This window comes from Amaranthus tricolor, chromosome 17, assembly GCF_026212465.1.
Source record: "Amaranthus tricolor cultivar Red isolate AtriRed21 chromosome 17, ASM2621246v1, whole genome shotgun sequence".
NCBI lineage: Eukaryota > Viridiplantae > Streptophyta > Magnoliopsida > Caryophyllales > Amaranthaceae > Amaranthus > Amaranthus tricolor.
In genome coordinates, this window is record NC_080063.1 from 5,694,113 (window position 1) to 5,720,789 (window position 26,677).

The 26,677-nt window shown below is 31.8% G+C and overlaps 1 protein-coding gene across 5 annotated transcripts; it reads left to right on the forward strand.

Moving 5' to 3' along the window:
• The first annotated feature begins 2,761 nt into the window (after positions 1-2,761).
• LOC130804770 (cycloartenol Synthase-like) lies at positions 2,762-24,522 on the forward strand. 5 transcript variants are annotated; one of them, XM_057669360.1, is made up of 19 exons: positions 2,762-3,074; positions 12,573-12,758; positions 12,924-13,013; positions 14,069-14,263; positions 14,352-14,436; positions 14,640-14,806; positions 14,993-15,181; positions 15,517-15,630; positions 15,747-15,869; positions 17,086-17,208; positions 17,284-17,382; positions 18,103-18,159; positions 19,941-19,987; positions 20,673-20,816; positions 20,962-21,139; positions 21,472-21,552; positions 23,103-23,186; positions 23,716-23,849; positions 24,116-24,522. In XM_057669360.1, the coding sequence occupies exons 1-18, from the start codon at positions 2,877-2,879 to the stop codon at positions 23,827-23,829; spliced, it is 2,274 nt and encodes a 757-aa protein (XP_057525343.1). In that variant the 5' UTR covers positions 2,762-2,876; the 3' UTR covers positions 23,830-23,849; positions 24,116-24,522. The 5 variants fall into 5 exon arrangements, with proteins under 5 accessions (XP_057525343.1, XP_057525344.1, XP_057525341.1 ...); XM_057669361.1 differs by having other exon boundaries at positions 24,150-24,522; XM_057669358.1 differs by having other exon boundaries at positions 24,196-24,522.
• Positions 24,523-26,677: the final 2,155 nt, after the last annotated feature.

The window sequence follows — 26,677 nt, forward strand, 5'->3', positions numbered from 1 at the left end:
TTATTTTACAATTTCAGTTTAATTATATTAAATGATAGTATTCTTAATGTCAGATTACATCAGACTTAATGTCAACTTATATCAAACCTAATGCCAGCTTACATCAGACCTAATAACCACTTATATCAGACTTGATCCCAATTTACCTCAGATTAAATACCACCTTATATCAAACTCAATACCAACTTACAATAGATACAAAACCAACTTACATTAGACCTAATGCCAATTTACATCAGTCTTGATGCCAACTTATAATATATCTAATGCCAAATTAAATTATACTAATACCAACTTATATGTTATACAGTGTCAAATTAAAACAAAAAAAAAATTTTCCCGCTTAAAGCATATTTAAACCCAATTTACACAAGCTCTAGTGCATATTTATATCAACTTAAAGCCTATTTATACTAAATCTAATGTCTATTTATATAATGTCAACTTACACATACAGAAAAAAAAAAAACTTAGAATATATTGAATGCCAATTTATAAAAATATAATATCAACTTACAATAAACCTAATCCCAAAATTACAACAGAATAACTATCAACTTAAAACAAACATAAAACCAATTTCACACATATTAAATGCCAATTTATATAATGCCAACTTATAATATATTTGAAGCCAATTTTTAGACCTAATGCAAATGTAAACTAAAAAACATGCAACATCTATCAGATTTAATGTCAACATCCAATAAATATAATCTCAATTTATATAATTATAAATGCCAACTTAAATAAGATCTATTGCCAACTTATAAATCCCAATTTAGAAGATATATAACATATATTTTGCTCCATATAACACCTATTTTATTTTAAAAATATCAAATTTCACATAATCAATCATACATAAATGATATGAAACAACTACTTTGCTTGGTAAAATACCTACCAATGTGCGAGTTAGGACAAAAAAATTACAAAAGATGGATGGGTGATAGCACAAAAAAATACAATAATAAATATTTTAATATTTTCATTGATTAAAATTTTGTATGATGATTTTTGGTTTAGGATCATGGGATCGATGTGACTAAGTTTTATTGAGTTAGTTGTCACTAAGCTACCGCTCACCCTCTTCCTTTATGTGAGCTTGAGACCCGACAATAGAAGATGTGTCCTGGTTCATGTTGTTTGCTGATGACATTGTCTTGTAAATGAGACTGTAGAGGGAGTAATGCTAAATTAGAACGATAGAGATAAGAGTTGGAATCTCGAGATTTCAAATTAAGTCGGATCAAGAAAGAGTACATAGAGTGTAATTTTTACACAAATGAGAATACATGAGACACTACATATAAAGCTAGAAGAGAAAGAAGTCGCTTGAAATGGATGCTTCAAATACCTTGGGTTCATTTTTCAAAGTAGTTGGGAGATCCAACAAGATGTGACTAATAGGATCAAGTGTGGTTGGCAAAATTAAAGAGTGACTAATAGAATATTACATAATCGAGGTGTGCAAGTAAAGTTAAAGGGAAAGTTTTGTTGAACGACCATTAGACCATTACTACTATATGGATCAGAATGTTGGGCTTTTAAAAAGGATCATAGTTGAAAGATAAGCGTAGGAAAATGCAAATGCTTTGATGGATGAGTAAGCATACCTTGAGAGATATAATTCAAAACGAATATATAAGAAAGAATTGGAGTTGTAAACATTGAGAAAAGTAAGAACGAGAAATGTTTAAGATGGTTCATGCATGAGCAAAGACATGTTATTAGCGAACCAATAAAAAAGATAGAATTCTTGAACTAAAAAACTTAAAAAGAGGGCAAGAAAGAACGAAGATGACTTAGAGGATAGGAGTGAAAAATGATATGAATAACCTAAACTTACAAATAGATATGGTAGAAAATCATGAAATGAATAGAGAACAAGAATCCATGTAGACAATGATCAAAACTAATATATTGGATCACACGTAGCAGACGATGATCTTTTGGGTAAGGCTTTGACATTGTTGCTATTGTAAATTTTGTATATTCTTGTTTAAATTGCTTGTTTGCACTGGCCTTCACCATCCTGGTTATAAGTAATCATTTTAATACCATAAAAAAATAATTACTTTAAGCTTATAATTAATCAAGATTGCAAGTGATCACATTAAGGTTATGAGTGATTAATTTTAAAATGAAAATATATGTTGGATCTACCCAATAAAAATGATTATGTTGTAAGATCATTTCATTTGAAAATTTATATTTTTATTTGAGTAGGATGAGAGAAGAAAGTTCTAGAGGAAGGACAGTGAGAATCAAACTCATAACGTTATCGCCGTAACTTTATACGATAAAAGTGATACATATTTTCGAAGCCAAGATTTTGAGTTATGGGGCTAAATTGTCGATATGTTAGCAAATTATTTATCATATAAAAACTAGTTAAACTATGAAAATTCTAAAATCATAGACTAAAATGAATTTGAAACATAGCGAAATTTGTATTTAATAAACAGAGTTGAAGCTTCCCTATAGTTAACTCTTTAGAAAAAATTAATTGTTTTTTACTCTATATATTTGCCTTCTAAGTCTAAAAAAACATTATTACGATTTTAAGTTTAACTTGTTTTAATTTAACGAGTGTTCGAAGAGAATTTTTAGAAAAATATTAAAAATTAAAGATTTGAAAAGCAATTAAGGCAATTTTAAAAATTTATTATATAAAAGGTGACGACCAAATAAAAAGAAAATCTATTATTATATAAGGAGTGACACGGTTGCAAAGTTTAATAATAAAAAAATGGTACACATATTCTTTTGGCGGGATAAAAATATTGAGAAATTGCACCGTTTCAGTCAGGCATATTAGCAGTTTCAGGTTTAGTTTAACATTTACCTTGTAAATGTAAATATTGATAGAGATGTGGAAGTTGAAGATAGCAGAAGGTGATGATCCATGGTTAAGGACTACAAACAATCATGTCGGAAGGCAGATTTGGGAATTTGACCCTGATTTTGGAACTTCTGACAACATTAGAGAAGTTGAGGAGGCTCGAGAAAATTTTCGGAAGCATCGATTTGAGCAGAAGCAAAGTTCAGATTTACTTATGCGATTGCAGGTAATTTTGCTAATCAATATCAAGTATGAACACATGAAGTGTGAAATCACTATGTTGTTTGAGGTTTTGATTTAGCTGTTGACTTTTCATGTATTTTTTGATTTGATTTACAGATTATCATCTTTTTGTTAATTGTGCTAGTATTTTGTTTTGCTCATTATTAATTGGAAAACTTGTAATGGCTAAACTTAGATCTGCGAACTATACTAGTGGGAAAACTGTAGGGTTGTCAAACAGATCGGTTGGGTGATTTTCAGGTTCGGATCATATATAAATGATTGACCCTTGATCCGAACTTGACCTGTTTAATTAAACGGGTTAAAAATTAAAATCCCGACCTGATTTGTAGTAGGTCGGGTTAACCTCCTAAAAACACACTTTTTTTTTGTTTGAAATCATTTGGGTTTTTCAGGTCATTTGACCCATATTATTCTGAAAATTTGAAAAAAAAAGATTTTTTAAAAACTTTAATTAAAAAATAAGCTTCCACAAAACTTTATTCCTAAAATAAGCGTCTTTGGCCCCAAAATATTAACAGCGATTATAAAGAAATGGTCAAAATTTTAGTCAAGCTATATGTCGTTGTTACTAACAGTAAAATAAAACTTTAACTGGTCAATGGTCAAGTCACCGTAAATAACAGCGACTTTCGACTTGTAAAGTTTTGACCGATAATTTTGATAAATTAGCAAGCCCAAATGAGTTGAGAATATCATTTTGTGGAGCAACATTATCTTATCAAGATGCCAACTTTTTTTCCCAATTCTTAAATTTTGCCACCCTTTTCATTTTATCATCATCCCCCTCCAAATGAAATTACGAATTTGTTCCTAATTTTTAAAAAATTACAATTTTGTCACTTCCTACAAATTTCTTATTTATAATGTAGTAATAAAAATAAAACTAAAAATAATAATAATAATATCAATGACAACAATAATAATAATAATTAACTTTTTTATATTCTTCAAAAAGAATATAAATAAAATTAATAATAATAGTAATAATAATAATAATAATAACAATAATAATAAAATTAAAAATAATAATTATTATTCAAAAAGAAGAAAAAAGTTTGAATCGCCCAGAACCGGGCGATTGGACCCCGGTTCAATCGCCAAAACAGTGGCGATTGAACCGGGGTTCGATCGCCCAATTTTGGGCATTCATTTTTTTTTCTTTTTGGAAAATTTATAATAATAATAATAATAGGGCATTATTATTTGTCGCCACCCTTTTCATTTTATCGCAATCCCCTTCTAATGAAATTACGAATTTACACTGAACTTAAAAAATTTACAAATTTGCCATTTGAGTTAATAACACTAATAAAATAAAATAATTTATTACAACATTTATTTAAATAACAATAACTTAAAAAATAAATTAATTAAACAAAAATTTCAAAAAAAAAAATATTTAGTACCAGTCGCACAAAAAGTGCGACTGGACCTAGGTATAGTCGCACATTTTGTGCGACTGGTATTTTTTTAAAATTTTTTTTTTATTATTTTTATTTATATTAATTATTGTTATTATTATTATTATTATTGTTATTATAATTATTATTATTATTGTTATTATAATAATAATAATAATAATAATAATAATAATAATAATAATTATTATTATTATTATTATTATTATTTAAATAAAATTAACTTAAAAAATAAATTAATTAAACAAAAGAAATTTTATAATTCGAAATTAAAAAAAAAAATAAAATAAAAAAACCAGTTGCACGCGACTGTTCGTAGGTCGAGTCGCACAAAACGTGCGACTGTAGTCGCACGTTTTGTGCGACTCGACCTAGGTGCAGTCGCACTTTTTGTGCGACTGGTATTATTTTTTTTGTTTTTTTTAAAAATTTTATTAATTTTATTTATATTATTATTGTTGTTATTATTATTATTATTATTATTATTATTATTATTATTAATATTTTTGTTATAATTATTATTATTATTGTTATTATTATTATTATTATTATTATTATTATTATTATTATTATTGTTATTATTATTATTATTATTATTATTATTATTATTATTATTATTATTATTATTATTATTTAAATAAAAGTAACTTAAAAAATAAATTAATTAAATAAAAAAACTTTATAATTCGAAATTCAAAAAAAAAAAAAAAAACCAGTTGCACGCGACTGTACCTAGGTCGAGTCGCACAAAACGTGCGACTACAGTCGCACGTTTTGTGCGACTCGACCTAGGTGCAGCCGCACTTTTTTTGCGATTATTATTAATTTTTTTTTATTTTTTTAAAAATAATTTTATTAATTTTATTTATATTATTATTATTATTATTATTATTATTGTGATTGTTATTATTATTATTATTAAATTTTCATTTTTGTTTTAATTATTATATTTTAATTTATTTTTTTAATTATTATTATTATTATTATTATTATTATTATTAGTATAAAAATAAGAAATTTTAAGTCCATTGGCAAAGTTGTAATTTTTTAAATTCAAGGGGCAAATTCGTAATTTCATTCGAGTGGGGGTGGCGATAAAATGAAAACGGTGGCGACAAATAAGAATCGGGTAATAATAAATGCATCACCAGCTACTAGCTTCTTGGAACTGACAAATACACTCCACCCTGTAGTGAGTAGGTGACGCTTGGTTGCCCTGCGTGATGTTTCTAGAATTAAACAACTTTTACATAACCACGACTTGGAATGCCAAGAAAACCAATATTATTATTATTATTATTATTATTATTATTAATATAAATTGTCCAAAAAAAAAAAAAAAAGTGAATCGCCCAAAATTGGGCGATTGGACTCCGGTTCAATCGCCACTTTTTTGGCGATTGAATCGGGGTCCAATCGCCCGGTTCTGGGAGATTCAAACTTTTTTTTTCTTTTTGAATAATAATTATTATTTTTAATTTTATTATTGTTATTATTATTATTATTATTATTATTATTATTATTACTGTTATTATTATTAATTTTATTTATATTCTTTTTGAAGAATATAAAAAAGTTAATTATTATTATTATTATTATTATTATTATTATTATTATTATTATTATTTTTGAAGAATATAAAAAAGTTAATTATTATTATTATTATTGTTGTTATTGATATTATTATTATTATTATTATTATTATTATTATTAATATTATAAATAAGAAATTTGTAGGGAGTGGAAAAATTGTAATTTTTTTAAATTCAGGGGCAAATTCGTAATTTCATTTGGAGGGGTGGCGATAAAATAAAAATAGGCGGCAAAATTTAGTAACTCCCTTTTTTTTAATAGAATTCAACAGTATATAGGAAAAACAATTAAAAAGAGTGAAAAATCAAAACTTTAACCTCAAACAACTTAAATGCTTCATCTTCTTCAACTTCATCAGCTTGATTCTCTTCAGTTGATGCTAATTTGGAATCAGAATTGCAACGGGTTTTTCAATTCATGTGACCCATACACTTTGGGTCATGTGACCCATTTTTCAATTCATTGTATCATTTCTTAATAAACATTCACATTTCATAATTAGTTTTCACAAATCATCATGTTAGAGTTTTGGTGTGGCTTTGAGTGCACCAATGGAGTATGATGATGTGTGATGGTGTATGGATGTGTGTGGGTATGTGTATGATGATGTAGAGAGGTGTTTAGGAGCTGCTCGACTGGTATACACTTCTGCTCGATCGAGTGAATAAGCTCGACCAAGTCAGTAGCTGTATGTTCTGATCCTCCGCTCGACCAAGAATTGATCCGCTCGACCAGGAATTGATCCGCTCGACCAGGACCTCATTTTACTCGACCGGTCGAGCGAGGCCCAGCAGCACACTCTGTTTCTTGCGCGATAAGCTTATACGAGAATGTTTTATTTTGGGCCTTCTCCCAATCATTTGTAAATGACTTCTAGTATAAATAGGAGTCCCTACACTCACACTCACTCTATAAGTGATTCAAAATCCTAGTCAAACATAAACCCTCTCTTTCTCTTTTCTTCTTCTCCAAGTGTATTACTCCATTGTAAGAGTTTTTGAGAACTCCATTGATCCTTCACATAATACAATCAAGCTAACCACCACTGAGGACGTAGCCCATATTAGAGTGAACCTCGTAAATCTTTTGTCTTTGTTTATTGCTTTCTTTCTTATTGTTCATCATTGCTAGTTATTGAAGTGTTTGTTTGTTTGTTTGCATAGAACACCCCTACCAAAGGTCTTAGGTGTTTTAAGGGATAAAGTTAGAAACTTTAAGCCCTACTGTGCTCATTATATCACATCATAATCTAAAATAACTTACTAAATAGTTGTATACTTTATAGTTAAAAGTCAAAAAAATTCAACAAATGAAGCAAAGTATAACAACTAATTGTACTACTCTCATCAATATACTGAACAATAATAGAATGGGTTTTTGAGCTTAAAGAGGGAGAAGTTGAATGGGTTTTGCACTTACCCAGATTTCTAATAGTACTACTTCATTCGCCATTGTTGAATGGGTTTTTGAGCTTAAAAAGGGAGAATTTGCTAGCCCTAGGGAAAAGTATATTTAGAAAATTGGTTTACCCGTCGCTGTCCGTTTCTTTGATGTATTGAATGATAACATCCACCAATGCCTTAAATTTACCTTCTGTTTTCGAGCAATTGGCTCATTGATGAATTAGCTAACATTGTGTGTTAACAAGTGGGGATGATTATGGGTTGGATCTTGGTCGAGTCCAGCCAAACCCAGATCCAGACCTTATTTTTGTTTCAAGATTCAAATTCAGATTCAAACTTTTAGGGTCTAAAATTTTTGAACCTTGACCCAAACTCTAGGGTCTGGCGGATTTAGGGATCCAAAAGGAATTTTTTTTTCTAAAAAACTATAAAAAAATATATCATGCAATTTTCTTCTATTCATCAAAATTTCTAAAGCGTTTTCAACCAAATACGGTGGAGTCTCAAACTACATAAAGTGATACAATCGTACAAAGTCTTAAATTACTCAATGTTCCAAATTAAACTGGACTGATTAAGGAAGAAGCGAGGACTAAAAATGGCGGCATTGCAAACAACTTTAAATGAAGAAGACAACACGACACTGAGCAGAAGTGAAAAAAACTTATTTTTTTAGGTTTTAGATCTGGAAAATTAAAATGCCCATATGGTGAGAGAAATTTGAAAAGGCAGACTTGGAAGTTGGGGTTCCAAATTAACGTGATAACTGATAAGTACACTGTAATTTTCGTTTTTTTATAAAAAAAAAATCAAATTTCAGAAATTAAAAAAAAAATAATAAATAAATAAATAAAAATAAAAAATAATAACTCCCCATTAACAAATAACTTCCCACTTCTCCCTCTAAATCTTATAACTAACCTCACTTACCTACTATAAATTAAACCAATTACCCTTAATTCATTCACATTATTGTTCACACTTTCTTTTCCCCTACAAAATACTCTCAAATGCATGATATTATATGATATTATTTCGTATGATATTGTTTTTTATATATTCTCAAATTATCTTTACTATTATTTTCTTTTTTTTGTAAAACTTGAATTTATAATTATTATTTCGATAAAATTTATATTATTATTTCGATAACGAAATTAGATGCGATTTAATTTGATAGAAAAATATTTATAATATTATTATTTTGATGAAAGTTATGTTGTTATTTTAATAATGATTTTAAATGCGATTGAATTTAAAGGAAAAATATTTATAATATTAATTCCTAGCCACCAATTGATATTAAAATGGTGATTTGAAAAATGAGATTTCAGTTAGATATTGCTGAGATATATATATTTATTGAGAAAATTTATGATTATAAAATAAAATGTATAATATATGTTTGATTATATGTTTGTGTGCACGCGACTAATTATTAAATTATATTAAATCACGTAAAGTGTAACACGAGGGAAATGAAGCTCTTATATTTGTTGTGATCCAAGTATAAGGGTGATGAACAGGTTGTCCTGTTTGGTTAGTATAGCTGCCGACAGGTATTATTATTTCTGATACTTGATACGATGTTTGGTCTTCCTTCTATTTGTTGTGATTCAAGTAGAAGGGGTGTGCACACTAGGGCTCCCTGAGACTACTCTGCTGGCCTTGAATTATTTGGGGTGACGACCTCTTGATGAAGTAGGTATAGGGTAAAGCCTCGGCCTGTTGGCGTTCTCGTTCCCTCAAATTAAAAATTGATTATGTATTTGTCATTATTAAATATCAAATTAATAAATTGGTTTATGTGATATTATATATATTGTTTTCACAAATTGTATTTTTTAACTCCGCTATATTTTATTTTCTAAAATTATTTCAATTTGATTATATTTTATTTCTTAAATTATTTTTTAAACTTAATCGTTTTATGGGATGGAGTTGGAATTACTCAATTTCTTGATTTTGGGAGTTTTTCCTTTGTTTTTCTTGCATTCTTATGTTGCAGGTTATTGATTGCGTGGGAATCGTGGAGTGAGGATCACTTAGAAACGTAGCTTTTATTAGAGTCGTATTTCAGTTTAAATTTTACCTTACGTTGTTTAAATTTTATATGGACATAATTTGCGTTTCGGTCTTTTCTTATGTTGTAAGACCCTTTGGTGAATTTAAAGTTATTAAGTTATTTCTTAGTTGTTAAGCCTTACATTTATTTTATTAGAAATAGGTGTGGCGGTAACACTCCCATAAGTAGGTTTTGGTTCATGTTTTTCATTAATGGTGTTTTCAAAAGTTCGACCTATTTTGGGGGTGTTACATACACGGCTACAAAGTACAGAGTATAGACCTACACCATTTTATTTTTTGTTTTTTAAAACATTTTCATATACTATTTTTTTAATATACATAATATACATGATATAGCAAGTCAGCAGCTTGGGAAGTTGGAAATCAATACTATTTTTTAAAATATTTATAACTTGGGTCTACAAGTCGGGTCCGGGTCTAGAAGACATGGACCCGAATCCAGAATCGAACCCTAATATTATAGACCCAGATTCGACCCTATTTTTTAGGGTCCAAAGAAAGGTGGATCCAAACCCTTAAATATGGGTCTGGTCATCCTTAGTAACAAGGGAGTAATTCTTTTCAAATTTTAGGTTTTAATTCTGAAATTACAAATAAGGCATTTGAAGTAGATTCTATTTAAAATGTTATTTTTAAATTCTCAACTTTTAGGATTTACTCATTCAAATTTGAACTTTTTAAATTTGCCAAATACTAAGTTTGAGCTGATTTTATATTTCCCAAAATTGTCGTTTCAAACATAGCATAATTTTATTCTCATGTCACTAGATTTATTCAACTTGCACATATGCTGAAAATAAGTTATAGAAAAATAACTTAAATTAATTTGTAACATAATTTGCCACCTAATTTGCTTTAAATTTGCAATTTGCTCATAATGACTAAAAAATAGTCCAAAATAGACAATAAATCCATAATTTGCCTTTTTCGAATCGCAATTCACCGGAGATTAACGGATCATATGACACTAAAATCAACTAATCATTTTAAGTTTTAAGTCATTGTTTATTTGATTGATAGATTATCAAATAATTGTGAGTGTTTGTTTAGTTTATAGTGTATGCAAGTATTGGTTGAGTTTGGGGTGTTGTTGGGTTCCTGCAAGAATAATTTGGCAATTGTAGATGAAGATACTTAACAAAAGAATGAATAAAGAATATCAAAAACTAAAGAAAGAACAATCAAAATTGGAAGGTGGAAAAATCCTAATATCAATGTGATATTAGACTATAAAACCCCACCCAAAACTATTGAATGAATATTATTGATTGGCAGTTTCTTGCACAGTCACATGATTTACTAATCTCTTTGCGAAATGCAAATCAAAAAAAGCAGTTTATGGTCGGTTTTGGACTGTTTTAGGGTCATTTTGAGCGAATTGCGAATCCAAAAAATAAATTAACTGGAGAATCATGTTACACTACTTTCTTGATTACAATGTATAATCCAAACTCTAATTGTGGCACTCATACTCTTAATTTCTAATTGATTAGATCAAATGATCATCCTTGATGTTATAAATGATGTACATGAGCCTTTTATACGCTTTGGAAATAAGGTATAACAAATATCTCACTATATGAAATAACAGCCCACGCAAATATAAGACAGTAGCCTCGACATTTTTCGCTCGACCCCTCAAGAGACATTATGAGGTCGAGCAGCCAATCGAGTGAGAGATCAATAGCTTCAACTAGTTTGCTCGACCTGGTCGAGTGACATGTGCAGGCTGAGCAGAGGGTCGAGTGAGCATCAGGGATTCAGACATAATATACATAGTTTCATCAAGACTTCAACTACACCCTTAAATCACCATATACCTCCACGCTAAACATCATTAAGAGACTCAATGGGATTATGAGTCAACATGTTCAACAGTTCTCTTTTGATCCATGAGGAGAGGATTTTTAGGTCCTTTATTTGTTTTGAAGAGGCTTTACAAACAAGTTAAGGTGATTTACAATTGTGAAAATGGCAGGGATGGTACTAATGCAAAGATAATTTCCGAGGTGGAGCATGGACATGGGTGGCGTGAATTGCATTTGCTATTTGTGTTCGTGGAAGAGAGCAAGCTCTTCTAAAACTCTAGTTTTTTTGTTGCGTGCTCAGCAAGTGTGCATAAATTGCATTTGTGTTAGTATGTTGATAGCAACTGTTTGGTCCATGAATAAATGGAGTGTTACAGTAAGATGAGTGTTCTGTGTTAAGATAGTGTGTTGAAGTCATATAGCATTGTCTTGAACTTTGCAAGTGAATAGAATTGAAAGTTGCAAGTAGTACAATGTTTTTCAATTTGGCACTTTGTGTGGTGTTTAATGTCTATATTCCGAGATATAAGTGTTTGGTGGATTTCCTAATCCTTAATTAATGGATAGTTCAATCACTCCACCTACTGTAGACCATAAATGTAAACCTTTCATTGTGTCTAGCCTGTGGGATAAGCAAATTTTATAGCGTAAGGCGTAAGCAATGAATTGTATTTTCTACTTAGCTCATATCTAAATGTGTGATGAAATTGAGAGGTGTTCATGATTGTGAAATTGAGAGGTGAGCTAGCTCTGTTCTGATAATAAGTACTACTTGTTTCGTAGGGCTGGATACGCACAAATTTACCAAGGACAATATTCTTGGTTACACATATATTGGCCACAGCGACACAATTTTAAAGCCTTCATCCGAATTGGCGAATTCTTTGATATGCTATAAATTTTTAGATAATAATATGTGAGAAATAAAGCTCTATGTATACTACAACTAAGTTAGAAATGAATTCTGTTTGTGACCTATTAAATAGAGTTGTTCGTCGGTGGCTAACATCATCAGGCTTCTTTATGGAAATTCAATTTTATATGTGCTATTACATAGTGAGATTGACTAGCTTTTTCTTCTTTGGACTGTATGTTAAATCTCAATGTTTTTCTAAACTAGCCTATCTGACTTTATTCCATATCTCGCTGTTTCTGGTACAAACTGTAGCTTACAAGGGAAAATCCATGTACTGTGGTCTTACCGCAAGTCAAGGTTAAAGATGACGATGCAATAACAGATGACATTGTTAAAATTACTCTAAAAAGGGCTCTCAACTATTATTGCTCTCTCCAGGCACATGATGGGCACTGGCCCAGTGATTATGGTGGTCCGATTTTCTTAATGCCTGGATTGGTAAGCAAATAGTGTTTCTGATTTTTATTTTCGATGGATAAATGAAGGTAATCCTTCTTCAAGTATCTTCATACACTGTAATGGCTGTCAAAACATTTTCAGAGCTTGTAGTGTGAAGCCATTTACAACCTGGATTAAGGATGAATCCTTTCGTTTCTGTATTAGGTAATTGCATTGTCAGTTTCTGGGGCTCTAAATACTGTCTTATCGAAACAGCATCAACAGGAAATGTGTCGCTACCTGTACAATCATCAGGTGAGGAAGTTATAAGCATTAGTTTTCTTTATTGCTCTTCAACATATGACTTTGACCTTTAGTATTACTAGTTTCAAATACTAAATGAAATTTGAAGATTTGATAATTTATAATTATACATTGAGACAGATCCAACATGAGCGCACATGATTATATATGTTTGTATATAGTAATTAATATACAATGGAAGATGTTAATATTTGACCCCCGTAAAACACAATGTCAATACCTAATCACAATAATGGCTGCATGAATCGTAAGAAATCAATGTGCGAGATCGTTGCTAATAAACGTAGTACACTATTTTCTCCTATCTTTAATACTAATATACAACTAAGAACATCAATATCAGTGATCATCCTTATATATCCTCTTCCTTCACTTCGTTTCTATTGACATGTTCTTGAAAATTCCAATCCTTTATGTCACTAATAAATTACATGTCTTGCTCATTGTAAAAATGCAATTTTTATTGCAGCAATGGTATAGACAAGGACTAGGGTGACACATAAGTAAAGAAACTAATGGTTGCATCTTGTGATCCTTTCTTTTACCCAGACTTAAGAAAATATGTACGTGTATCATTACATGTATTTAATATTTATTTTATTATATTTTTTCCGCTTTCTTGTCCAAGCCCGTCATGCTAGAACAATTTATGTTGATGTAACTGGAATAAGAGATCAGTTATAATCCTTCTGGCATGATATCAATATGTTTTCCTTATAGTTTATTAAATACCCTTTGAGCAACAACCAGGTTTGGATATATGCTATTTGGATGCAAAAAAGGGAACAATGTACTTAGATTGTTCTTTGAGACAGTAGACAAAGAGTTTGTAACTTCGTTCTTCAAAGAAAATACCTTTTCCTTATAACTTAATATTAACACTATTTGTTTTTTATAGACTTTCCTCTGGTACATGTATGACTTTACCACCCTAAATTGTGAGTGGTACTTATGCCACAAAACCATAACTTCATAATATAGATATAGATTTACTTGAACTGTCCTCCAGTGTAATGACAACGTATTACTGGTAATTTTTATTGTAGAATAGGGATGGCGGGTGGGGTTTTCACATTGAAGGTCACAGTACCATGTTTGGTACTGCCTTGGTATATGTTACGTTAAGGTTGCTTGGTGAAGGACCTGATGATGGTGATGGAGCCATGGAGAGTGGACGCAATTGGATTTTGGAACATGGAAGTGCTACCGCAATAACTTCAATCGGGAAATGTTGGCTTTCGGTTCTGTTCTTGATCTTTTTCTTTTTTGATCAGTAACCCGATTCTTATGCTCAAAACATTTATATAATTCAAGATTGATGATCAACAGGTACTTGGGGTATTTGATTGGGCTGGTAATAATCCAATGCTTCCTGAGATGTGTCTTCTGCCATATTTTCTTCCTATTCATCCAGGTTTAAAGCAAACTATGCAATCCTTTGTACGAGTTTCCTGCTTCAGAATTTTTCCCATGATTTTATAGGATCAAAGTTTATTAAGTGAGAACATTACTGTTTCTTTTGTGTACATTAACCTGTTCAGTGTAAACACAATTGCATAAAACTTGATGGTCAATACTCCTTAAGTTTATTAATTATTTTCTCAATTGAATCTGCAGGTAGACTGTGGTGTCACTGTCGAATGGTTTATTTGCCTATGTCATACTTATATGGAAAGCAATTTGTCGGTCCTATTACACCAATAATTAGGTCACTGCGAAGGGAGCTGTACAATGTTTCATATCATGATGTAGATTGGAACAGAGCTCGTAATGAATGTGCACAGGTAAGCGGGAATGAAAAAAAAGTGCGGTAAATATTCGTGTAATTGATTTTTAAGGAGGCTTAGCTGGAATTTACCTCTTCAGGCTTCTAGAAACGACGCAGTGCTGTCAATCATATTCAATTTCACTAATCATGGGGTATTGCATGTTAGTAGTGTGACTCTGAGATCAATTGATATTATGTGCAGGAAGATCTGTACTATCCTCGCCCTTGGGTGCTGGATGTACTTTGGGAATTTCTTCACAAAATGGTTGAACCAATTTTGAAGCGATGGCCAGGGAAGATGTTGAGAGAGAAAGCACTCTCATCTGTCATGGAACAAATACACTATGATGATGAGAATACCCAATATATATGTGTTGGGCCTGTTAGCAAGGTTTGAATTGGGACTTCTCTTAGCCTTTTTAGTGTCTAAGCTAAAAGGACTACGGATCGTGGCGGCTTTCTATTTTGTTTTTGAAATTTTAAGAAATGATTTTATTAAAACTTTGAAGAAACAGCTCACTAATTGACATGTGCAGATGTGCTCAGTATTGTTCTTAGAGTTGAATTCATTTCAATAATGACAATTGATTTTTGTAAATGATACCTGTTTAAATTTGTTTATTTTCTTTCTAAATCGTCTGATCATATAGATATATAGTGCTAATTGTATTTTCCACAAAATTGAACTTCTCGTTTTACATTTGAACCAGAAACAATTGCTTGCAGGCGTTGAATATGCTTTGTTGTTGGGTAGAAAATCCAAATTCTGAAGCATTCAAGTTACATATTCCTCGAATTTATGATTACCTTTGGATGGCTGAGGATGGCATGAAAATGCAGGTCACCTTTTTTTGTCAGTACTTATTTGCAGATCACATGTTTATCAACCTAGTCTTCATTATATCTTATATACAAACTAAATTTCTTTTTGCTGAGGCCATGTTTGTTTAATGCAGAGTTACAATGGTAGTCAATTATGGGATACCGCATTTAGTGTTCAAGCAATTCTTGCTACAAATCTTTCTGAAGAATATATTACTACTCTTAAAAAAGCACTTACGTTTTTCGAGAATTCACAGGTATGATATCATAAATTCTTTCACGAAATTGGCTTTAAAATTTCAAATTATTGTCTGATTTTGATACATGGAATTCAACCCCTATGACATCAAATGTAAATGATGCACAAATGTTAACTAATTGTTGCACAATGTTACAAGGGCACCTGCTGCAAGTTTTTGGTATATTCTGTCTTTTGTGTCAGTTGAACCTTCCCCCTGTAGATCTTACCAACCCTCTTCTCTTGGTACTTCAGCCACTGCCCTGAACTATTGAAGGACATTGTATATTTATATCTAACAGCGAGTGTAGGATTGATACTTTATTGTTATCTAGTTTCTTGTGGACCCATGCGTGACACACACGGCAGCCAGAGTTTGAAATACTTTGGATTCCTTCTTCGACGCTTCAAGTTTAAGCAGACAAATCGGTGGTCCTAAAACACATGGTGAAATGTGAAAATCAATGATGGAAAGAGAAGCATAATCATGTAACGTTAGCTCATCAATGGGCTTGAGATCAAAATTTAGACAAGAACTATCAGTAACTTTACTGAAAATGTGTAAGAATTTGGAACGTGAAAAGCACACGCAATCATTCAAACAATGAATATGTTCCTTTGATATTGTGTTGCTGTACCTGTGTCCAGTCTCCCCAATTTATAAATTTTAGTCTTAAGTTGATTGATACTTGTGTCTAAGCCCCTATCCAGCATTCATAGCCTTCTACTTGCTACAGATAATCATAATAGAAACAAGTCTTGCAAACGATTTCAGCTCAAATTTAGTAAATTTTTGTTAAGTTAAGAAGTAGCAAGAGTAATGTCGTTGGAGTGATGTATGATAATGATGTTGTCTATGATGATACTCTTCCCATATTAATGCTTACCAGACCTTGGCCTGGAAATTTTATAGCTAATAAAGGATCTTATTGGGGGGGGGGGGGGGGGGATTACTGGTAAGAAATGAGAACATTGAACTACAGCAGAATTTAGAAGAGACCGCATAGGGTATCGAGTATAGACAAGCATCCACAGAGCTATGAGGCGAGGTTGGAAGGGGTTTGAGGTTGCATTGTCATGGTGCCTTGGGTGGCTGAGGAGGATTTTACCGAACAGAAAACAAAAGGCAAAGTGAGAGATTTTGATATATATTTTTTATTGTAGCAACTCATTGGGTCTCGTAATTCTCATAATTGATTCTTATTCTCGTTTTAATCAATTTCTACTGCCTGAAGGTTAGGGAAGATAACCCTGGTGATCTTAGTTACTGGCATCGCCATATCTCAAAAGGGGCGTGGCCTTTCTCAACTGCTGATCATAGATGGTCCATCTCCGATTCTACCTCTGAAGTACTAAAGGTAATAATAATTTAGCGAAATTCAAGGTTCATCTTAAATAAGCTTTTTAAGGTCTAAAGTTTTCCTCCTTTCCAGGCTGTGCTTTTATTGTCAAATTTTCATTCAAATATGATTGGTGATCCTTTAAAAGAGAAGCATCTGTATGATGCAGTAAACATCATTCTTTCTCTACAGGTAATTAATGTCAATCCACCATTGTCCAGCTTCTTGAGATTATTTGCGCAGAAACGCTTCTTACTCTTCTAATTACTAATATGTTGTAAGGGGGGTTTATAAGAAATCCATAACATAATAATCGAATGAAATCTAAAGACAAGGTATAAACTTTATGATATTAAGACTCCTAAACTAACTACAATAGATTCAAAGACTAGTTTTACAGAATAGTGCCTCTTCCAGAACGAGGCGACAGGTCATTGCTAGTTTCTTCCTCTACTCATTGCTGCTAGGTTTTCTGGTGACAAGTCATTCCGTTTGAACCAGTGAGTCGTTTGTAGCTTCTGCGTGGCTTATGGATTTCTTGCTGGAAACGGGACACCAACCCTTCCGGAACACAAACATGAGTCGTCTTTAGGCTGGCGAGGAGTCATAGCCACCTTCCGCCTACCCATTCTCAGCTCCTCTCAACCTGGTTACATGATTTAAGCTCCTACCATGACCCAATTTGAACATAGATCTCATCTATGTTTAGGCGATGTTTGTTCAATAAGAAGCATATGTGAACATGAACACATTTAGCATGTTAATGTGTTTTTCTACTTTCATGAATAATTATTGTATTTACTCCTTGTTGACTGGGAATCAATTTCTATCAATTCAAATATTCCAATTTTGTTATATTGAATGCATTATTTTTGTTTATGATAATAACTCTAATTCTTATTCTTGTCACAGAACCTTAATGGAGGTTTTTCGACATATGAACTTTCACGTACCTACCATTGGGTGGAGGTATAGTCTCGGTTTTGTTTATTTTGTTGATTTTTCTTCAAATTCATATGTAATGTATTATTATCTGGGAGACTGGGACTGTAGAAGATTATGGAGGATAAATCAGAGTAATGCATTCTACTCTGTAGTAATGGTTGCGTAATTCTGCATTTGTTTGGGATCTTAAGATTTATATAAAAAACTAGGAGTACAACCTAAAAAAGAAAGGTCATTAGTTCATACAATGATATTCCCTTTGTCTCTTGACTTTTGCTACATTTTCCATTTTTGCATGTTATATAGATTTTACTACATGTAAATTTTTGGCTATGGCCAATACACTTTTTTCAATTTTCATCCACACATTTAACTTATCTTTTTATCTCATCTATATATTTTTCCCATAAGAACAATGTCAAAGCCATAATCCCAAAAGATTGAGGTCTGAAAAAGATTGGAGACAACCACACATTTCTCCCACGTCCCCTTAAAGCATGTCTTTTTACCCACTTTTCTTGGATTTCACAAGGATTGTACTTGTGGCAAAAGCCATGGGGGAGAAAGGGAGTGCAATCTAATCACCTAATTTATTTACTTTTTGTTACTTCCTCCGTTCCTCCGTTCTCTAATGTTCTTCTCGTTTAGAATATTTCACTTTAAAGAGAGAGAAATTTGGTTAAGGTTTTTGAGACATATATAGAAGATAAGATATAATTTTTATGATGCGTATTTTAAGATATTGAGGCTCAAAATTTATCTTGAAAACTGTGCAAAAGTAAACGAGAAGAATAAAAAAGAACGGAGGGAGTATTTTGTAGCATGTAAGTCCTATTTTATCCCAATTTCTTTTCTAATCTACATTTGTTAATTGAGATTTGTTTTATAGTTTTCGATAAATATATATTTTATTATAATATTAGGCTTTTAGAATGGATCATAGTAGAAGTTAGGAGTAGCGAAAATGCGAATGCTTTGATGGATGAGTGGGCATACTTTGAGGGATATAATTCTATACGGTGATACAAGAAAGGGTTTAAGAGTTGCAAATATTGGGAAAAAGATGAAAGAAAATCGTTTAAGATGGTTTGGGTATGTGCAAGGATGAAGAATTAGTGAAACAATAAGGAATATAGAAATTTGAAGCTTGGGAGACTTAAAAAGAGAGCAAGGAAGACCGAAGATGACTTGGAGGATAAGAGTGGAAAAGTATATGAATGACATAGACTTACCAATTGAGATGGCAGAAAATTGGAATAAATGGTGAAGAAGAATCCATGTGGACGACCATTGGAACTGATATATTGGTGCATGTAGTCGGCTCTAATATTTTTGGATTAAGGCTCTGACATTGTTGATATTGTTGCTTAAAGTTCAGACCAGAGACTTATATAATGATAGATTGAAAAAATACATTTGCTACATTATAGTTGTTTTTTTTTTAATTATTTATTATTAATATTTTTGTGAATTTGAATTCTTTCATCGTATGCTTCGGAGCTACCGCATGTGTGGTGTGGATTCTCTATGACTACTGGTTGTTATGACCCGATGGAATTTTGATTTTTTATGAATGGTCAGGACCCTTCTTTATTGTGATATAAAGTCTTCTAGAGATGTGCATATATATTACTTGCGCTCAGATGTATGATTCCACGACTTTATAAATGTGAAAGGCAGGGCAAAGTTCCGGCTCCTGACTGAATTTCCTTGTCTAGTGAAGTGACTTTTTTTACAGCTTATATAGAGCCTCATTGACTTGCTCAGTTCCAGAAATCTCATTTATTTTTGTTTTTTTATTTCAGTTACTTAACCCAGCAGAAAATTTTGCTGATAATTTCATTGATTCTCCGTAAGTAAAGAGTTCTTTCATTGTATCTGTATAGCTGTGAAAGCTGTCCTTATTTACTCTAGCGGCCCGTTTGGTTGATGGTAATGAAGTAATGGAAATGAAATGTTGTAATGGCAATAGTAATGAAGGAATGGATATGAGAATTGATAATGAAGATTCTTTTGTTTGGTGTGCATGACTAAAGAATGGTAATGGAAGATAATATTCGATTGATTGCATTTGGTTGTTAGTAATAAAAAATGGTAATGACTTTTAGTTTCATTATTGTATATTTGTATCTAAAAGCATTATTGTATCTAAATTATTATATCTAATGATTTTTTTTTAATAATAATATTTTTTTCGATAATTACATACATTACCCTTTTTTTCTTCATTATTTTTTTTCTTTAGCTCGAAACAACATTACCTTATTTTATTACCACAGTAATACTTCATTACCATTACCGCCTAATACCAGGTTGTTTGATGGTAATAAAAATGGCCCTTTTTGGTAATTTCATTTCCTTATTTTATTACCATCCATTACCATTGAAGGCATCCAAACAACCAAATTTTTCATTACTTAATTTTATTACCATTACCGCCCTCTAGTACCATATACCAAACGGGCCGTAGAAGTTGTGATGCCAAATCGGCTTGTCGCAATGACTTTGATCAAGTTGTGAATGTATTTTTTTTGTAGTTATGTCGAGTGTACTTGCTCTGCTATTGAAGCCCTAGTATCATTCAGAAGATCGTATCCTGGTCATAGGGGAGAAGAGATACAGAAAAGCATCAAACAGGCAGTCAGGTTCATTGAAAAGCAACAAGCAGCAGATGGCTCATGGTTAGTTTACTTTTCCTTTTTCTGTTCTCTGGCGTAAGGTGCATACTAGTACTGATTATCTAACACCTTATATCTCATGTAAACATGCCAAATGTATTGCTGCTTTATTGGATTCCTTGAGGATTTATTGAGAGGTTTTTAATAGGTATGGATCCTGGGCAGTTTGCTTCACATATGCAACATGGTTTGGGATCAAAGGATTGGTTGCTGCTGGAAAAAACTATGACAACTGTCCAAGCATTCGTAAAGCATGCGACTTTTTATTATCTAAACAACTTGCCTCTGGTGGCTGGGGAGAGAGCCATCTTTCATGCCGAAATAAGGTTTGAGTTTCGGAAAAAATAGAAACATATTCTTATGTTAAAAGGATCATTTGAAATTATGGGGCATTTAGTGTTCCTCCTATTTTCTGGTGCCGCGGAGGGAGGGAGAGAGAGAGGTTGTGACCAACGTGAGGTTTTTTTTGGTATCTTTTAATTAGTATATGTCTTGGATGACAAGCAGAGCTTGAGTTGGTAAGCTGGTAATTTACTAATTTTCTGTAATTGAAAGCCTCAGGTTCTCCATCTTAAGTAGTTATTTAAACTTGAGGGTCCAGTCGTTGTCACTTATTACACCACACTTACTGCCACTTGTGCCTTCAAATCTTTTACAGGTTTATACAAATCTCGAGGGTAAAAAATCTCATTTAGTGAATACAGGGTGGGCTATGCTGGCTCTTATTGACGCTGGGCAGGTACATTTCTTTGGCAACAATTAATCAACAAACCCTCTACCTTTCTGCTATGAACTAATAAATTGAACTAAAACAGTAAATTGAGAATAAAAGAATAAAATGATATAAGAGAAATTATACTATTGATTGGATGATAAAAGAAGGATTAAAACCCTAAAAGCATAACAAGAAACGATAGATCAAGCTATTCGAGACGCTTGAAATCTCCTAATGAGTATAAAACCCACCCATAATATGTTTACTGATTTCTTGATGATTATGGGTCTCTAATTCCCCTTATTTATATTAAAATTATGATGCGAGTATGGGGATGGTCGATCCAAGAACCCGCTATATGCCTTCAAGAACGTTGCCAAGACCACTCTTGACACACGCAGAACAACCCAAACCTTCTGTTTTGTATGAAAACAGAAGGGTGACAAGAACAATTCGGATGAATGGTTCTATGTTGTGGATGGTGACAATGAACCTTCACTCGGTTCCTGGCCTCCTCCTCACACTAAAGTCGAGATTCACTCTCTCAACCTTCGTGGAAAATGGCTGAATACTACCTTTGCTTCACTCACAAAGACAACACTCAGATTGTAATTGCTCTCAATTACTGGAATGAACTTTTCATTAAAAACCAAAACTGAAGTTTATGATACAATGAGGATGCCCTTATATAGAGAGCTATCAACGGCTAGTTTGGGGAGGCTTAACAAACTTAACTACCCGTGCCTATTTATTAAACACGTGCAATATAAAAAAAACAAAACAGAAACATGAAAAATAGCCCAAGTATTCTGACATCAGCCTTTGTCCAGAAACTGACGAGTGCGAGACCTTGCAGCTGTTCTTGTGGGTTTTTTGATGACTCTCCGTGTGATCTCTGGGTCTTGGCTTCTTCTTTCATGTCTAAAGATGCCATTCTTTGAATTCCCACGCTCAAACATACACCAGGTTATACGTTTCGATGCTTGCAAGGTGGGCTGGTCGTCAACTGAATGTTCTGTTGGTTTTATTGCTTGTAGGCTGCGGAACAGCCTTCTGTTCTGTTTGTATGCTGCTGGATGTCTGTCCCTTGTTCCCTCTAGGCTTTGTCTTGCTTTTATTTTCATGTTTATTCCATTTTGAAGTTGGTCTTCTTCATCCAAGCCATGATCAGCACGTTTATTAGGTTTAGCACATGGAGGTTCAATGGGCTTTATCATCGTCATGATGCAATTATGCTCTTCTATTTTATTACCACGTTGTGAGCTATTCATAATTGCTTCAAATTATCACTTAAAACTAACTTATTCGTCAAGTTTTCTCTAATATGACAATTAGTATTTTGCCCTTTCATAAACCTAAATATCAAGTCATAGCACTTTCCTACAATAAATTGTTAATATGACTTTACACAATTTCCTGCAGATAAGAAAATCACTACACTTTAATTCTGCTGTAGAGAGTATTGATTATTACTTTGACTTAGCCAATAAAACTTGATGCTCGTCATGCACATATTACAATAGTTGGTCTTCGGATGTGAAAATGTTTGTCGCTAATGTATGTTGTTTGTGCAGGCCAAAAGAGATCCTGAACCATTGCACCGTGCAGCAAAAGTTTTGATCAATTCTCAGATGCCAAATGGAGATTTTCCACAGCAGGTTATTTTTCTGCATTTCTTTTGTATTATGTGATCCATGTAACCGAATGTATCTGCTATGACCCGATTAATTCTCTAAAACAGTAAAATTGGAATTGAAAGATTAAAAGGACAAAAAGAGAGATTATACTATAAAATTGATGATTAAAGGAAGATTATAAAAGATAGATCAACACTTCGAGAAGTTTGAGATCTCCTAAAATGAGTAAAACCCATCCAACAAATGTATTACAATTTTCATGATATTAATGAGCCTCTAATTTCTTTTATTTATAAGAAAACTACAACTTAAAACTAACTTATCCTCCAAGTTACTCAATTACCCCTTCGTAAACCATTATCACCAAATATCAAGTCATAGCGGTATCTCACTTCATGTATATGCAACCTAGACTGTCTTTAGCAAAAGTTTTGATCAATTCTCAATCCTTGGCTAGTTGACTACCAAGAAGATTGTGATATACTAACTCATGGTGTTGTTTCAGAAATTTGATATCCAACTCTGACATTATGATTGCTTTCTGTTGTAGGAAACCATTGGTATTCTTAGTAGAACCTGCACAATAACATATGCTGCATATGGAAACATCTTCCCTATTTGGGCTCTTGGTGAATATCGCACTCGAGTGCTTCAGACTTCATGAGAGGATGTCCATTTCACTGGGTAAGTTTTTCAGATCCTCTATTCTGCTTTACGTCTTTATTTTACAAAGAAAAGCTTTGTACTGCTCAAAACATGAAAAATAATTATACCATACTTCCGTTCATTACAACAAGAATGTAATAGGAGAAACAATAGCTACCATGCAAATGGCTATGAAAAGGGAATAGATTGGTCTGCATCTTTTCAATTGTTTCCTATTAATCCCTATTGCATCTTTTCTGTTGCTGATTGGCCTATTCTTTTTTCTTTTATTCCTTATTCACAAGTCACAACCTTATATAGATTGGTCTGCTCTTGAAGCCTGTTGATGAAGCTCTTTTGCTGATCTGATACTATGTTCTAAAAGCCTTGCAGTTTCTGATACTACGCTTCACTTATACCAGAGACAGACAGAGACGCACCCAGAATTTGAAGAATGGGGTTGCATAACTTAAACTCTTTAGGTTGATGCAACATTAACAGATTTTTCAAACATGGTTTTTAAGATTTCATAATCCAAAAATAGAGAGTGAATATGTAATAATGGCTAAAAGTTGTTCTGGTGGTACAAAGTTTTCATAGTTCGCTTTCTTCTACGGCGGACAAACTACGATTATAACACTAGTGACGAGATACAATTATCTTTTATTAATTTTGTTATTTATTATTTTAGTCTAATTAATTGAGTTTATTACATATTTTTTGCATAATTTTTGAATTTTTTGAAATTATTTATTTAATATTTGACTATTACTACTTTTAACGGGGAGCAATGGTTGAGTAGATGATGGTGTCGGATTGCTAAACTGTAGTACGAGTTATTCGTACCAAGTTTCGAATCCATCTCTTTTCGTTTTCATTGGTAACTGAATTTTATTATTTGATTTCCCTTTTGAATTTATTTATCTTTTTTTCAAAATAAAATAAAATTTAAATCGATTTTTAAAATATAGATAAAAAATAAAGCAAATAATCCCTTTGTATTCGTATTCTTTGCGTTTAGGATTACGTCCTAGATCATTAGATAAAAATATGAAAATGAAGAGATAAACAAAAAATATTACAACAACTGTAAACAAAGAGTTGGAGAGTAAGCATAACACATTTTCTAAGATCATGGTTTTTACAAAAAAAGAGAATAGTAATTATTTTATTTCAAGATAAGGAATATTCCTATAAGAGGAGGAGATGAAAGTAATATCCTTATAGATGGTAAAAATTAAACTTTTTAGTTTTGAAATGCATTATGCCCAACTTGTTTTGACATGTTTTCTCAAATTTGTTGATTTTTTTCAGTTTTAGATTATCAATTTTTACGTTAAAATTTAATATGTTTTTAGTTATTTTTTATGATGACTCGATATTTTTTCTTGTTGACGCCTCAAAAATAGATTATTGGTCTATTTTGAGGATTATTTTCTAAGTTTGCAATTTAAATTGATTTGTAACCTTATTATTAAACTCTTTGGATACGCTGGCTAGTAAGATCCATAAATTAAAGCTTGGGCTTCAAATTTTGAGGCCTCACAAATTTAAAAGGTAATGTAGTCTCGATATCTGGGATAGATTATTCGTCAAATTAAAAAAAGGAAAAAAAATAGCTTCAACTAGTTATTCGTTGTTACTAACGGCGAACAAAGAAGTTTGGTCAAAAAAGGGTCAAAATCCTTGTTCGCTGTTAGTAACAGCGAATAAAGACTTTGACTTTTTTTGACCAAGCTTCTCTGTTCGTTGTTAGTAACAGCGAAAAAGCCGGACCTTTGCTTTGGGAAAAAACTAGTTATCTTGGGAAATATTTTGAAACTTTGGCTATTTTGTCAATTTTTTTATATTTTTTTGCTTATTCAATTCAATTTTCAATTATTACCAACTCTTCAAATTTTCAATTATTACCAACTCTTCTTGTAAGAGATTATCTCTTAATAAGATAACCTCAAAATATTACTCTGTGTATAAGAAGCGTTTTACAGTGAAATCACCTCATACATATAGTTGTGATTAATTAGATATTTTTATGTTTTTTTAACATATAAATAATAATATGAAAGAAATTTACATCCTCAACATTCATTTTATTTAGAAATTTATATAAAGTTTCAACTAGAAATGCATTTTATTACAATCATGATGGGCAATATCATTCTTTGGAAGAATAATGTAGTATAGAATATTGAAATTTTTATGGCTCTTATTTCTTTGATCCTCATGAGTCAATGACTACCATTATTTGTTCTACATCATCCCCATATATATAAGCAAGTAGTCCTCCTCTTGTTTCAGTTGTTCAATGATGGCTGCGTAAAGAGAACCAACAAACTTTTATTTATTAATTTGAATGTTTAAAACTTAAAAATATAGTTAAATACAAAATACTTTTTAGGCAGATTTATCATTTGACCGTTATATAACATTAAGCAGTTATTCAACAAACATAAAACATGCAATAGTAATACTCGTTCCATTATTTGTTTTTATTTAGAATAATGCACATAAAGAGAGGAAGTCAAATAAGACTTTGATATTTAATAAATTCATATTAATATATATTTTTGTCAAGGAATCAAATTCAACCAAAAACTTAGGCTGATGATTGAGGTCGCAAGATTTGATATATACTCTAACACATTTCCTCACACAAGAGCCATTTGGGCTAGAATTGTCGGTGCAGCACAAGCGTATTCATACCTGGCATTAAATATTCCACTTTAAATAAGGAGTAGTTGAGATTCGAACCCGTGACCTCTTGTTACGCGTTGGCTCTGATACCATGTCAAGAAACCAACTCAACCAAAAGCTTAAGCTGATGGTTGAGGTCGCAAGATATGGTATATACTCTAACACGTTCCCTC